Source organism: Vulpes vulpes, chromosome 3, assembly GCF_048418805.1.
Source record: "Vulpes vulpes isolate BD-2025 chromosome 3, VulVul3, whole genome shotgun sequence".
Classification (NCBI taxonomy): domain Eukaryota; kingdom Metazoa; phylum Chordata; class Mammalia; order Carnivora; family Canidae; genus Vulpes; species Vulpes vulpes.
Genome location: NC_132782.1, coordinates 103,688,722 through 103,704,886, shown reverse-complemented (window position 1 = coordinate 103,704,886; position 16,165 = coordinate 103,688,722). Strand labels below are relative to the sequence as shown.

General features: G+C 43.5%; 1 protein-coding gene across 1 annotated transcript in view; it reads right to left on the bottom strand.

Moving 5' to 3' along the window:
• Nucleotides 1-850: 850 nt before the first annotated feature.
• PARN (poly(A)-specific ribonuclease) overlaps nucleotides 851-16,165 on the bottom strand; it is a 154,335-nt gene continuing 139,020 nt past the window's right edge. The window contains exons 23-24 of the mRNA XM_026003146.2: nucleotides 10,962-11,155; nucleotides 851-1,863 (exon numbers count right to left, since the gene is read on the bottom strand). Coding sequence (XP_025858931.1) covers nucleotides 1,811-1,863; nucleotides 10,962-11,155 — 247 coding nt within the window. The 3' untranslated portion in view covers nucleotides 851-1,810. The remainder of the gene's footprint in view (nucleotides 1,864-10,961; nucleotides 11,156-16,165) is intronic.

The following is a 16,165-nucleotide window of genomic DNA, read 5'->3' as shown; positions in this document are numbered from 1 at the left end:
CCTAGCAGGCCTCAAAGCACAGGCCTTTTCCAGAAAACCCCCCTCCCAAACCCTTCCCCGGACCAGGAGACACAGGGGTGCAACCCGTGTGTGTCTATAAAGCACTGTGACCACGGAAAATCAGGCTTCAGGAGACAATGTAAAATTTCATTCCCTTAGGGCAACAGGGCCCATCCCACTCCCACGGTGGCCCTGCACCTCACAGATGGTGGTGGATCACCTATTGCTCTGTGTCTCCCTGCTGGGCGTGCTCATCAGGCCACAAGCACGCCAAACCCAGCCTGCAGTGGGTCTACCTCCTGTTCACTGTTAGAGAGTGTCAGGCACTACCTGTTTCCACCCACAGACTTCAGCGAAGGAGTACAGTTCGGCAGCGACCTGTCACCCCCAGCCTTTGGTGTCTGCCTCCACCTGCCTGTGCACCACTCCACTGAGCTGTGAGCAAGTGACAGCTCCGGAAGGGGCCAGAACTCCTTCCCCACAGTTTGGGTCTGTAACTCTGCCACCAGCTCTTGGGCAAAGGGGAGCAGGGGAAGCATTAAGAAGCTTGTAACTGGGGCAAGTGTCTCACTGATCTGAATTCGCATGCCATCACGAATTCCAAAGGGCTCCATTCCACCCACCATGAAGAGACACAGACCCTCCTATAGTTTTCCACAGGGCTCAACTCCAGCACCAAGCATCCGACTCATTCACGCGGGTTAAAAAAAAAAAAATCTATAAACACCAGGCTTTGTGACTTACCAGAGCTCTTCGGGGTGATCTTTTGAGAGCAACCTATCTATGTAAACATCAAATATGCCATTCACTTATTTAAAAAAAAAAAAAAAGAAAAAGGAAAGAACCAGAATCCTATGAAAATTCCTTTAATTTTCATCTTTTGGAAATACACATTTCATTTTTTATTTCCATGATACAAAAAAATGTTAAATATCTAACAATGATCTATATGAAGAAGATCTACTGAAGTAGATCTGTGAAATTATGTCACTGTTGGGATCAGTTTCAACAGAGAAAGGGCTGGTACATGTCACTTGTGATTTCACGCACACGTACACGCACACACATGTGCCACCTCAGTCCCAGGCACACACTCAGAGATGACGAGCAGGCGGAGACAGGGGAAAGTGGACACAGCACTCATGGAAAAACAGAAGTGAACTTTTTGGATGTGTACAGTCCGCTGTGAGGACCTCACATCTTAGGAAAAAGGACTCTAAACAGATACGGCCCGAAGGCCAAGGCAAAGGGTAAGTTGCAGGTGGACAGCAGGAGATGTTTTCCTACTGGAAAAATGGGCTTGAGCGCTGAGGATTTTCAGGCAGCTATGGGGCGAAGTGGGCAGAGGCGAGTGATCTCCCCATCCGTTGGGAGGCCCCTGAATCAGGAGAACCCCTCGAAGCGAGAAAGACTTCAACCCAAAACTCTGATCACTGTGCCCAAGGATGCTGGCTCTTTGCTTATTTCACAGCCGACATTCCCCGTCGCGTGGATTCTTAAATGTGCTAAAAGTCATGAAAGCAAAGGCTTCACGCAAGCAACAAATAATCAACTGGTTCATAATGTGCACATTCACGACAGCTTACAACCGTGCTGAGTGTCAGCAGACACTTTACATTAAAAGGGAAGAAGAGAGACACAGCCACGAAAATAAAAACTGTTGTGTTTTGTTTTTTTTCCAGGACACATACTTGGTTTCAAACCCCTCCCATACCACATTTTATTAAATTAAATACAGTATGGCTTCTGAATGTGCTGGCTGGTTCCTCTGCAGCCACAGCACCAGCGATGTGTTTCCCTCAGGGCCAGGTTACCACGTGTCGGGAACTTCGAAGAGCTTGGCAGGGCTGTCTGGGATGGCTCCTGGGAGGCCGGGGGGACATAAAACCAAACACGATGAACAGGTGAGGATGGCACCTGGGTGCCCCAACAACCAGCAAAGAGCAGAGCATCCACTGCTGGCTGCAAAGGCCACTGCAGGCAGGCCTGGGCCAGACACGGCAAGCCCACCCTTGCCCATGGGCAGCAGTGCCCAGCAGTCGGAGGTGACCCTACCCAACATCACATGTAGGATCAGTGACAGGTCTGCCTGCTTGGACACCTCTTTACTTCACATCTCTCTTGGGGAGCACAAGCTGCATTCTTTGCTAGCCACCATGCTGGGCACTCAGTTAAATTTTTTTTTTTTTTTTTTTAATTAGAAAAGTTCTATGCTCAGTGTGGAGCTTGAACTCACAACTCCAAGATCGAGTTGTGTGCTCTACCGACTGAGCCAGCCAAGTGGCCCTCAGTTCATTTAATCTTCATAAAAGCCCAGCATGGTGTGGGATACCTGAGTGGCAGAGTCAGTTAAGGGTCCACTCTTGGATTCTGCTGAGGTCGTGATCTCAGGGTGGTAAGATCAGGCCCCATGTTGGTTCTACACTCAGTGCAGGGTCTGAATCTCTTCCTCTTCCCCTGCCCCTCTCGCTTGTGCTCTCTCTCAAATTAATAAATTAATTAAGCATAGTAGCATCAATATCCCCATTTTACAGATACAAGAACAGGCTCAGAGAAGCTAGGTAAGGTGAGCAGTCTCACACAGCCAGCAAGTGGCTGAGCTGGAACTAGATCCTTCCATGACATACACAGCCTGTCATGTCCCAGGACACCAGGTTTCTCTGTGCCAGGTGCTCTGTGCCAGAACCCAGAAGAGAAACCCAAGGGACTGGTGACTTTTTTAGAGAAGCTGACCAATGAGGAGGGTTCAGAGACCCCCAAAAGGGGCAAAAGTCAAAGTGTGCAGCCATTTCAGAGTTCAGCAACACTGGCTAAGTGTCGAAGGTCCTCTTCAGTTACAGTTTTACCCGGAAGCTGCAATGCCACTCTCTGTAATGATAGCAGCACAGCCAGGTGGGGGCCTGGACCAGCCGTGTCGAGCTAAGCAAAGGGGAAGTAAGTCAGAGATGAGCGTGGCCACAATGGAAAGTGTGACAGACCAGGAGCTTCTGCACCAGAGGTGGCGTACATTACTTAAGCAGGGTTGGCAGGGAAAACGGGCTAAGCTAGCCCCAGCTGCTAACACTCCACAGATTCCAGAGGGGAGAGGGCTTGGATGCTGCCTAAAATGGTAACTTTTAAAACTGGAGGAGGTGCAAGGTCCTGCAAAGTAGGAAATCACTCAGCTGAGAGTGGCCACCTCAATGGCAGGAATGTCTAAAGATAACTAGGTCTGAACACACAAAATAACACAGGATTTCAGCCAACATGAGAATTCCCACTTGGGATCATTTCCTGAGATGAAGTTCAGACGGAGAGGATGAGAAGACTGGGAGAGGGATACTTGGAGTCTGGTGCCCTGGTCTTCTCCCAGCAAAGACTGTGTGTAAGACTGCTCTTGAGAAGTGAAGAGGGACAGGAGATGCTCTGCGTGACAGATTCCCAGGATCCAGTTAGGTTACTAAAGAACAAAACACACAGACACTCCCCTCCCCAGAACAAGTAAATAATGCAGATGGGCTGTGTTAAGACAGCACTAGCCTGACCTCTCAATCACAAATTCATATGGTACCTGATTGTAGGGGCACCCAGGTGGCTCAGTCACCTGGCAGTTAAACGTCTGCCTTCAGCTCAGGTCATGATCTCAGGGTCCTGGGACTGAGCCCCTCATCAGGTTCCCTGCTCAGTGGGGAGCCTGCTTCTTCCTCTCCCTCTGTACCCGCCCCCCCCCTCCGGTCCAGCCCCAGCTCATGCTCTCTTGCTTGCTCAACTTTCTGTCTCTCAAACAAGTAAATAAAATCTTAAAAAAAAAACCTGATTGTAAGTAGGAAAAGCAACACCCACAGGACATTTTTATAATCCACATTACAAAATAGCACAGCAGTCAATTAGCCATTTTAAAGGTAAAAGCCACAATGCCAAGTGTGGGGAACTGAAATAAATTCAAACTAGCTGTGAGGGAAATCAAATAAACAAACAAAAAGCTAAATGGTTGAAAGCAACTGCACTGTCATACTTCTAACAGCACCTGCTGTCAGCTGGATGGGACCATGTGTGGGTGTGGCGGCATGCCAGCAGACACACAGGAAGTGACTTGGTGAGGAGCTGGTGAGGAATAGCAGAGTAAGCAAAAGCTTTGGATAAGCAAGTCTGGCTTGGCCATTTGACTGGCTGTGTGGCTCTGAATACCTCTCACGGCCTCATCTATCAGCTGGATTGATCATCACTTTCTGCCACATGGGCCTGCTGTGGTACAGCTGAGTTCCTGACACAGTCAGTTTTTCATGGACGTTGGGTCTCTTCCCCTTATCGGTAAGGTAGTCCAACACTAAACATGGTTGTTTCCCAGGAAGCCGACAGCCTGCGGTCAAGAAGATCCTAGTTTTCACTACCTAAAATGTGCAGCTGCTGGGTAACAATATGTCCAGAGGAACCAGAACTTTAGGAACCACCTAAAAAGAGACCTGGACCAGAGGGGGCTGGAGGTCACTACTGGTATTCTTTCTACCACTTTCTAGAAAGGTGGTTGCTGTAGACTGATGGATCAGTCTCAATGCTGGTAGATAAGGAGATAGGATCAGTGCTCCAAGGAGCTCATTTTCACTGCCCTGTTTTATTTGAGCGGAAAGAATTCTGGAACAATTTTTCTTTTTAAACAAGTATTTCTGGATGCCTGCTTCCTGTTAGGATGGATCTCAATGCATACCTTGCATCATATATAAAAATTAACTCAAAATGGGCTGTATCTCTAAATATAAAGCCTAAAACCATAAAACTTCTAGATGAAAACACAGCAGAAAAATCTTTGTAATCTGGAGTCAGGCAAAGATTTCTTAGATGTGACACTAAAGGCATAATCCAAGAAAAAAATTATAAATTGGATTTCAGTAAAATTTTAAGCTTCTACTATTTGAAGGTTATTATTAAGAAAATGAAAAGAAAAGCAAAGTTTGGAAGAATGTGCAAAACACCCAAAAGGACTTATAACCAGAACATACAAAGAATTCTCAACGCTCAAGGACAAGAAAAAAACAACCTGATGAAAAAATGGGCAAAAGATTTGAAAAGAAATTCTGCCAAAGAAGAGATTTGGATGGCAACTAATTATACACCCTAAAGACATACTTAGCATTATTAGTCATTAGGGAAATTCAAGTCAAAGCCATATGAGACACCACTACAGACCCACTGGAATGGCTAAAATACTGGTGAAGGTGCAGAGCCATTGGAAGCCTCACTGGCTACTCTGGAAAACACTGTGCCAGTTTCTTAGAAGGTGAAACATGCACTTACTTACTGTAAGACCCAGCAATTCCACTCTTAGGTATTTATCCCAAAGAAATGAAAAGTTAGTTCATATAAAAAACTGTTTGCAAATGTTTATAGCAACTTGATTCTTAGTTGCTAAAAAAGTGCTAACAACCTAAATGTCAATGGGCAAAATGGATAAACAGCAATATGTCCATAAAACAGAATACTAACTCAGCAATAGGAAGGAATGAACCACTGGTATGTGCAACAGCAAAATGAATCTCAAACATATTAAGAAAGAAGCACATCAGCAGTTGCCAGGATCTAGGGCTGGGAGGGATGTGACATGAGGGAATCTTCTGGAATAATACAACTGTTCTCTCTCTCTCTTCTTAAAAAGATGTATTCATTTTAGAAAGAAGAGGGGTAGGGACAGAGGGAGAGGAGGAGGAGGGAAAATCTCAAGCAGACTCCCTACCAAGTGTAGAGCCTGATATGGGGCTTGATCTCACCACCCTGAGATCATGGACCTGAGCTGAAATCAAGAGTCAGATGCTTAACCGACTGAGCCTCCAGGTGCCTCTATGACTGTTCTCTCTCTTGATCACGATGATGGTTATATGGCTGTATGCATTTGCCAAAACTCATCAAACTGTGCACCTAAAAGTGATGACTTATTGTACATAAACTGTATCTTAATAAAGCTGACCCTGCAAAAGACAGTAGGAATGTTGTTTTAAAATTCAACAAAATTTTAATATAAAATATTATACTGATAATTAAAATTTGGCCAAGAGGTTTTTTTAAACGGGAAAAGAACAGGATACCAAACTGTCTATGAAGTATGATGTCAACATGTATAAAAATGACAAGCAGAGGAAAAACACTTAACACAGTATCAAGCAACCACTGGGTTTGATTTTCTTGTTTTTCTTCATTTTACAGATTTTCATAGCGAGCATATTATTTTACTAACAAAATGACAAAAGAAATGAAAATGTGGTTAACACAAAAGGTGACTGTTTGTATGTCTTTACTTTTCTTCTATCCAGAGATAAAAGGAGAGATTCTAAGAGCAAAGACATTTCTTCCCTCAGGTGAATCAAGAACAGAATCTAAAATATTGGAAATTTGCCATTGTATCATTTTCTAGAGTAGAATTCTGTATACAGAAAGATCCTGTGGGGGTGCTATATGAATGTATTTAACTGGAAAATGCTCCAAAGGTAAAGAGGCAGTTTTCCACACCAAGAAGGCAGAGCTTCCCCAAGTAGAGGGCTGCCAGGAGGGACAAGGACTGAGCAGCGTACTGCCCACAGCACACTCCTCATGGGCCACACCGAGGCTATCAGCCACATTGGAACTGAGGAATTGAAAAGCTCCTTGGCTGGACTTCCCTAGCCTGGATGGTCAGCAACTGCAGACTGCTACTCTAATCCTAAATTTTCATACTGTAACCTTAGGATTTAAGCTTAAAAAGTTCAACAGATTACTCAAGACTCCAGTGACACTCCTGGTTCTTGGCAAACATTTAAAGGTCTGCTGTGTTGTGTTTTAAATGGAAAGCAGAAAAAGACTTGTAGCAGCCTCTCTATTACATGACAAAGTGTCACCAGAAATAGTCATAGTGTCTCCAGCACTCTTTTGTGAATGCTAACTGGGCCTGATAGAACCTCTGGCTACTGGACTGTCCATCAGTATTTTGAAAATGGCCAGTCTGGTCAGCAAGAGGACACTGGAACACAATTCACTTAGCAAGAACAGGTGTGCTGTAGAAACTCATCCGTTAAACACTGTCTGGGGGACATGTCCTAGGGATACTTTATTTCAGCCTAAATGACAGGAAGAACTCTGTTTCTTTACATACCAATTGAGAATGTACCTTGAATTTCCCCCGAGGAAAAACAGACAGCACTACCATTCTATACCAATCTTAATAAATATAAGAGGAAGGGACTTACATTATACATCTGTATCCTGAAAACAGGATAGAAACAACACTTAGGAGGAAAATACTTGCTAAGTACATAATATGTACATAGTGAGCTCCTAAAGAGAATGGTTGCTTGGTCACATGACTTCATCACAAGAAAGTCCAAGTTGGCCGTTGTTTCTGCTCTTGACCAGCTCCTTTCTAAAGAGTCCTTTGCTTCCTCTAAAGTTTGGATAAATTTCATATATGGCAGAATGGTAGGTACAACGTGTGAGCTCTGGATCAGACGGTCCTCCCCAGAGCCCCCAACACCAGCTATATTTGACTTTGCCAGTTTGAATTCTTTAAGCCCGTGTCCTCTCTAGAAATCGGAAATAATGGTATCTATACTTTACTGGGTTTTTATAAGGAATAGATGCAAAGGATGTTCCTGGCACAAATGCTGGCTACATGATAATAAACTCACTAAACAGTCATTTCTTTTGCAGTTGAAGTCATTTTGTTAGCTGGGAAGGGGTCTAGTACCGAACTCTCAGTACATCTTAGATATTAAAATGTGTAACTAAGACAGATGACACTGTTTTGTGTGGGATTTACTAAGCCACCAACTGACCCAGGACTGCTCCAAGACACAATATTCTATGGTCCTCCTTTTTGCTATTATTTCCTCTTTAGAAAACAGAACCCTCCTTGACTTGTGGAACAGTGTCTTTTACACTTTTCATGCTTTCGCTGACAGTGCCAGACACCCACCACACCTTCATGAATTACCTGTGGCCCTGTCAAGATATGCTTGCCAGGAGGAGAGATCAGACAGGATGCCCTGGAAGCTGTCTCTGCAGGTCAGGCTTTCCCACACCATACCAAACTGTCCCATCTGGTTGTTGCCAACACCCCAATGAGGTCTTCATGGCTCCTGGTATGCTCTGAACCCGAGTGCTTAATACAGACCCTTCACAGGGTCAGACCTTTGTATTTTCACTCACCCTAGGACCTTATGAAAATCACCAAGCAATCCAAATTGGTTGACTCCACAGGCTCAGAGCCTGGTATCTTGGCTGACACCCTGCTGAGAATATTAGCGCTAAATGCTTACAACGGAACAGCCGAGAAGGACCCATTAAACCTCCAGCTTTGTGCTGCTGGAAGGTCTCGCCCGGTGAATGGGGCTCCAGAAGCCCAATTATCTCAAGTTCTCTGATTCAATTAAAAGCTGTCAAGATGTTTCTGTCTTTCTCTTTGAGCGAGACTGACAAAGAAGTACAAAATCTATCATTTTTTTCTTTTTTAGCTCAAATCTTGTGGCAGTGACAGCTTTACTGTCAATGGGAGGAAAATAAAAACCTATTTTAATGACGGTATTATACATTCAAAACCCCAAATAACTCACAGAAAGTTTTCGCTTAGAATGATAGAAGTTATAAAGGGAGCTAATCTATTCAAGCAGTCTATTATTAGGTATTTGAATGTTAATACCTGTAAGATTATGCTGAGATAGAAGGGGGGGGGGCACCTGTCATCTTGTCCCTGAGAGCTAAGAGAGAAACTGAAAATTTCAGAAGAGACTGGGAGATGAGGGAGAGAACACAAGAGGGGACCCCGCCCCCTGCCACACTAGCCGGGATCTCCTGAAGTCATGTCGACACTCAGTGTTAACATTTGCTGAGCACATACGATGAGGTAGTGTTAAGAAGGGATCCCAGGGAAAGATTAAGAGTGTTACAGAAGAAGAAAAACTTCTCCAATGCTCCATTTAGGGAACAGAGGGGAGGCATGTCATGGAGGACCATGGGGATTCAAGAGGCAGTGGAAAGACACAATTCGGGCTTCAAAGAAGACCCGAAATCTTCAGGGAAAGCTCGGCTTCGGTGTAAAGTATAAAAACATACAACATCTTTGCTGCCTCTTTTGACTTCATTACTATCAATGAGATGCAGAAAACTCCCTGCCACCAGGTCAGGCCACACAAAAAGAGGGACTAATCTGGAACACGAGGAATTCTTAGCGTGCATACGAAGCAAATTCCACTGTTTTCTGATTTTCCTTTGGTTTGACTATTGGTTCTGCTCACCAGGAAGCCGTTGTGATGGGAGACACAGGAGACGGACAGTTGGGGCTGGGTGAGAGACCCTCCTATCCTGAGCAGACACAGGGCAGACCAGAGGACTCCGGCACCTCGGGTGAGTCATGTTCCCCATTAGGCCTCCAATCTCTTAACTGTGAAGTGAAACTTGATGACCACTTCAGAACTTTAAAGGGAAGATCGAACTCCCGCCAAGCCTGAAATGCTGCACTGGACCCCAAGCAAGCAGCAGTCAGCAAGGGGCCCAGAAGGTGGTGGCCGATCTCCTGGAGAGAGAACCAGCCTGGCTGACCAGTGAGCCCCCCACTCATGTCACAGTCCAGCACTGCAGAGGGTCTGTGCCTGAAGGGCTGAGTTTGGTCATGGACCCCCCACAGCATCCGGGTGATGGGAAGAACAGGGGATTCAGCTCCAGGAAGGCCTGGACTTCCCTTCTGGGGCTAGCCACATGGATCTGCACAGGTTTCTTAACCTCTGAGTCAGACACCTGCGTCACTAGGACAGGATGATAATCCCCTACGTCCCTACGTCGGGGCTGCTGTGAGAAGGGAATTAAATAAGGAAAGAAAAGGCTCCTAACACAGCGCCTAGCACATACTAGGCTCTCAACCTGGGTTAGTTTCCAGTTTCCTTTGCTCCTTATGTAATTCTGCTTATGAGAGAAATCCAGGCTGCCTGGCGTTTTGCTGGGAACGGTGAAAATTCTGCCACTGAAAATAACATGTGTAGGAGGAGGCTTCTGTGCAAATTTAAATGCACATTTAAGATACTGAGGCTACGTACACACATCAGCAAAACCTCTAAACCATGGAGGAGAGAGAGAGGATTACCAAAGCAGAGTAACCATCTTTAACTGCGAAGGCCCCTGCCAAGCCTCCCTCTATCAAGAGACAGGGCTTTTTAGGGATTCCTCAAATTAAATTAAATGAATCCTAAAAAGCATCTGGTCCCATGGAAAACTGCAGCAGTCATCCTCATCTGCGGGGGACATATTCCAAAACACCCAGTAGATGCCTGAAACTTCCGGTAGTTCTATACCCTATATACACCATGCTATTTCCTGCACATACACGGCTATGATAAAGTTTAATTTATAAATGCACAGAGATTAACAAGAGCTAACAACAAACAAGAACAATTATAACAATGCATTGTAGTAAAAGCCATATGAATTGGTTTTTCTCCCTTAAAAAATCGTATTGCCCTGGACTCACCCTTCTTGTGATGATGTGAGATGATAATATGCCCTCATGATGAGATGAAGTGAGGGGAATGACATAGGCATGGTGACCCAGCATTAGGCTACTGATGACCTTCTCTCTCTCTCTCCTTTTTTTTTAAAAGACTTTATTTATTCATGAGAGATACAGAGAAAGGCAGAGACACAGGCAGAGGGAGAAACAGACTTCCTGCAGGGAGCCCGATGTGGGACTCGATCCCAGGACCCCAGCATCACGAATCAAACCAAAGGCAGACACTCAACCACTGAGCCACCCAAGTGCCCCTACCAATGACCTGCTGACGACAAGTCAGAAGGATCCTCTGCTTCTGGTTTGCCGCTGACCATGGGAAACCATGGATAAGGGTGGGGGGTGGGGACTGTTGCACGTGGGCTTTGGCGCCAACCGAAGCCCTGCTATCACTTCTCCCCCCAAAGAGTTTCTAGAGCCTTAAAGAGTGAACAAGTCCAGAACTTTAGTAAGATCTTATACAGACCTGCTGGTGAAAGGTCCTTCTTCATTCTTTTTAATTTCTTGGCCTTCTTCTTTCCCTCAGAGAGGGATTCTGCACAGGACTCAGTCTGCTCGAGCTCGGTGTCCGAAATCTCCCCTGATATTCTGGCCTCCAAGTCCGCCTCGGCTGGGCTGGGACTCAGGTTTCTCTTTCCTACTGTGCTGGTCGCTGTAAGACTGAAACACAAACAGTGGAAGGACATGAAAGGTGTGGAGATTAACAGGAACACCAGCCTATAAAATGTCTAAATACTCTTAAGTCTGTAACCACTAAACTAGCAGCCAACCACCTGTATGTGAAAGTTAAAGACTTTATATAGGAACTGAAGTCTAAAAGTTTCCCCGCTGACAGCATTACTCAGAAGCACGTTCTACGTTATGCTTGTGTACATACACATACAAATCCAAGCTGTTCTTAGCACTTCAATGGATGAAATTTTTTTTAAAAAAGATTTTATTTATTTGAGGGAGCGCACACATGCAAGAGAGCACGAGCAGGGCGGGGCGTGGCAGGCAGAGGGAGAAGCAGTCTCCCTGGCTGAGCAGGGAGCCTGGTGACATGGGGCTCAATCACAGGACCCCCCCAGGATCATGACCTGAAGGCAGACCCTTAACTTACTGAGCCACCCAGGCGCTCCTCAAAGAACAAAGTTTTAAAGAAAATTGCTGGTCTCTGTTTTGGTAGAGCTCCTAGAGCAGAAGAGCAGAACAGAATAGTAGAGCTGCTGTAACAAAACAATAGTCTTGGGGGCGCTAAATTGGAAGACAGCATCGTTACCTTCATGATTGACTAATGAGATACGCAGCACAACAGAAGAACTCTTGAGTGTGCCCCCTATCACCTAGCTCATCATCTGAATCCACTTAGCCAGGGCATATCCCTCCTTCACATATTTCTCTTCTGTGCCAAAACGGTGACTTGTCAAATTTATAATTAAACCTGGCTTCACTTTTAAAGCTTTATAGGATGTGACATGTTAAATTAAATCAAATTACATGTCCTGATTTTTCCTTGAGAAAATACGTTCCCTGAAATATAACTTGATAAAAACAGAGACCGCATGGCCCATGTAAGTCCTGTCTCCTCTAAATGGGTCTTATAAATAGATTTTTTATTATAGCCCCCAAATTATGAGAAACATTAAAAATCAAGTCATTCCAATTCAGGAAGGCCATTCAAGTACAGAGAGGGGGCAGAAAGGGAGAGAGTGAGTGAATGCAGACATACCCTGATTTCAGCCTTTTCTCAGGAAGCAAATACTTGAAATGTTACATATAAAGAAACCTCTGGCTACCCAGTCCTCCCAGTTCCTCTATGTTAGTCCTGCATTTTGGTCTTCTCTGTACTTCACACTTGTTCACTCATGTGAAGAAGGAAAAAGATAAACTGTTTCCCTGGTGGTTCTTAGAAGCCATAGGAGGCAAAATAGGGCTGAGAGCACATGGGCTCTTAAGACTGGCTGACTGGCCTTCCATTTGTCCTCTTTTTCACATACATTACATGCACTTTTCTGAAACATCTCTTTTATTGGGGAGACATAAGGAAAAGGGGGGATACCAATGGTAATATTTGGAGGGTTATTAAAAATTCATGCTAAATGTAATGTTTAAAAACTGATAATAAAAAAATAATAAAAACTGATAATAGCCTTAAAAAGTTTTTTTAAATATTTTATTTATTTTAGAGAGAGCTAGAGAGAGTGAGGGGCAGGGGCGCAGATCGAGAATCTCAAGCAGATGCAGGCTCCATCTCATGACCCAGAGATCATGACCTGAGCTGAAATCAAGAGTCGGACACTTAACCTATGGGGAGCTACCCAGGTACCCTACTTTTAAACAGTTTTCTTAAAGATAAAAAATAATTTTGGCTGGTTTCTGAAAATTTGGAAAATTCAAAAAGTGTAAGAAAATAATAAGGACCCACTTTTCCACCACAAAAGGGGAACAGGCCTAAAAATTCCTCTGTGCTGTAAATCTTGGAACCTGGTAGTGTCTGAGATGTGAATGTTTAATGAAAACTCAGTTGGGACTTCGAGAAATACAAAGTCCAGAAATAGCCTCAACTGCATATAGAAATCTGGTGTATAATGAAGGTCATATCTCCAATTACTGGGGCAAGGATGAACTTTTAAGAAATGGTGTTGAGACTACTAGAAAAGGATAAATTAAACTCATTCTTCAGTTGATATAAAAGCATAAACACCCAACGGATCAGATATCTACATGTAAAAAATAAATGTAGATACTACAATAAAATAAATGTAGGTACTACAATAAAACCTGGGTGAATTCCTCCAAAATATGGGTGTACAAAAAGGCTTTCTCTTTTTTAAGTGTTTTTTTTTTTTTTTTAAGATTTCCATTTATTTATTCATGAGAGACACAGAGAGAGAGAGAGAGAGGCAGAGACATAGGCAGAGGGAGAAGCAGGCTCCATGCAGGGAGCCCGATGTAGGATTCGATCCCAGATCAGGCCCTGGGCTGAAGGTGGCGCTAAACTGCTGAGCCACCCAGGCTGCCCAGGCTTTCTGGGCAAATCCAAAATCCAGACACAATAAAAAATTTATAAATTTGATCTCATAAAAATCTTTTGCAGGGCAATCAATATGATGAGCAAAGTCAAAAGACAAATGAGAAACCAGGGAAAAATATCTGTAGCATATATTATTGATAAAAGGTTAATGTCTCTGATATACAAATAACTCTCAATCTGAGGGGAGTCATGGCAGAGCCATGAACTCACTGTTATAGAGGGGAATGTGGCAATATTAACAAAACTACATATTTACTTACTTCTTGAGTCTACAATTGCACTTGTAGGAATTTGGGAGATATACCTTTAACAATGCAAAAATACATATGCACAGGTTATTTATTCATTGCAGCTTTCTTTGTAATTACAAAATACTGCCAAGGCAAAATACTGCCTAAATGTCTAAGCATTGGAAGCTGATTAAACTGTGGTACATACATTTGGTGAAGTACTGAGCAGTTATAAGAAAGAATGAAGATCTCAAAGAACTGATAGGGAATGATTTCTAGTTAAAATAAAATTTAAAAAAAGGTGGAAAAAGCAAAGTGCAAAAGAGCAATGTATAAGTCCAGTATTCCCAGTCTTGGGTAGGGAGTGGGAAAGAACTCAAATCCTGAGCTCTTTAGGAGGTTTGCTTCTGTTGTCAAATGAGTGAAGCAATTTTGAAAAATTCTTAGATGTGTTATAGTACTAAGCAAATGAGTGAATGTGTTGAAGCCAGACATATACATACTGAAGTAGAGGAAGACAAGGAAGAGCCCTCTGGAGATGGAATAATATTGGAGACAAGGCTTAAGCTCATGATTTTAAAAATAAATATGTGTGTACGTGTGCATATTTATGCATCCACATGCATATGCACATGTGTGCACTAATGTGGGGGTATGTATGTGTGTACATCCATGCACTATCTAATGAAAGAGCCTATGAGCAAAGAAACTCCAGTAGCAGTGAGCACACTAGGTGTCTACATCATAATTTCTAAAATTGAACACCCTAAGAAAAAACAGGGCTTCTGGAAGAATTGGCTTATTCCATAGCTGGGGTAAAGGAGACACAAAATGAGCCTGGAACATCTCGGAATACAAGAAGGCAGGAAACTGCTCAAGATGTGAGGAGGCATTTTACAGGTACGGAGGGCCTGGCTGGAAAAGGCTCTTTCTGGTCAGGTATCTGAGCACCCAAATACGTAAGGGGCAGTAACAAATTCTAAGCTGATGAAAAAATAGGTTTACATTTATATTTATAATATATATTATATTTGTATGGGTTTATATAATACATGACACAGAGAGGGGAGAAGAAAGAGCTCTTACAGCTGAGTACTAACTAGGAATTGGTAATGGAGAAGAGAAACAGAGCTAGCAGATGATCCCTCTGTAACCATCACATGAAGGATGGTCGAGGCAAACATTCTCAGCAGCTGCTCAGCCTGGGGAGATGTTCTGATGGAGGGCAGGATATCTGCATGATCTGAGAGGGTCTCCCCACACACTGGTACCTGCACAGCATCACCTGTGCAGTATTCCAGTCAGGACCGTGTAACTGAAATGCAACCATGAAGAAGTATCAGACAAATCCGGATGGAAAATATTTTACTGGGAAAAAAAAAAAGTAGTAGGAGGGAGGGGCTGGTGTTCTTCAACAACGTCACTGTCCCAAGAGACTAAAGAGGTATGAAAACTAGATGTAACACGTTATCACAGACTGGGCCTTATAATGGAGGGGGGTGGGGAGTGAGACAGATGATACCAGCTGAAATACTAAAACTGGGACATGACTGGTAAAGCATCCTAGCAATGTTAAATTACCAAGGTTGGTAACTGTACTGTAGGTGTGTAAGAAAATATCCTTACTTAGTGGACTTAGGGAAAAAGGATCATGATGTAGTTAACTTCCTTTCAGATGGCTCAGAAAAAAAAAGTAAGTATGTTGGGAGGCATGGAGAGAAAAAGAGAGGGAATGGGGGGCGCCTGAGTGGCTCAATTGGTTGAGCAATCAACTCTTGGTTTTGACTCAGGTCATGATCTCAGGGTCTTGAGATCAAGCTTGAGCTGCGGTGCTCAGCAGGGAGTCCGCTTGTGATTCTCTCTCTTTCTCCCTCTGCCCTCCCCCTCCCACCACCCTCTCTTAAAAAAAAAAAGAAAGGAAAGAAGGAAGAAAAAAAAAGAAAGAGGGAAAGGAAAAGGGGAGGAGAGAGCATGATATGGAGCGTGTGTACATAGATGGGAGGATGCAGGAAGAGAGAGCAAGCGTACAAATGCATAATAATATAAATGGAGCAAAGTGTCAACAACAAAAAGGATTTTCATAAATTCTTCCCATTAATTTACAACATATTTCTTGGTTCCGCATCTGTAGTTTCTGCTCTCAAACAAGAATCCTTTGCTTCCTAGGAAGGTTTGTTGTTTATTGGACATCCTGCCTGTGAAAGCCCTCAGATATGCGTGGAATGGATACCCAATGGAATGTTAATTGGGTATATGGATGTAATATCCACGCTTGTGTAAAAATTTTCTCAACTATCATTCTCTTAATAAAAATAAAAGCTGTGACTATATCCCATGTAATTTAATAAAGCAGTTTTAGATCAAAACCAGTTTTTATTATATATGGAAAACCAGATATATGAGCCTTTAATTTTTTACTATTTA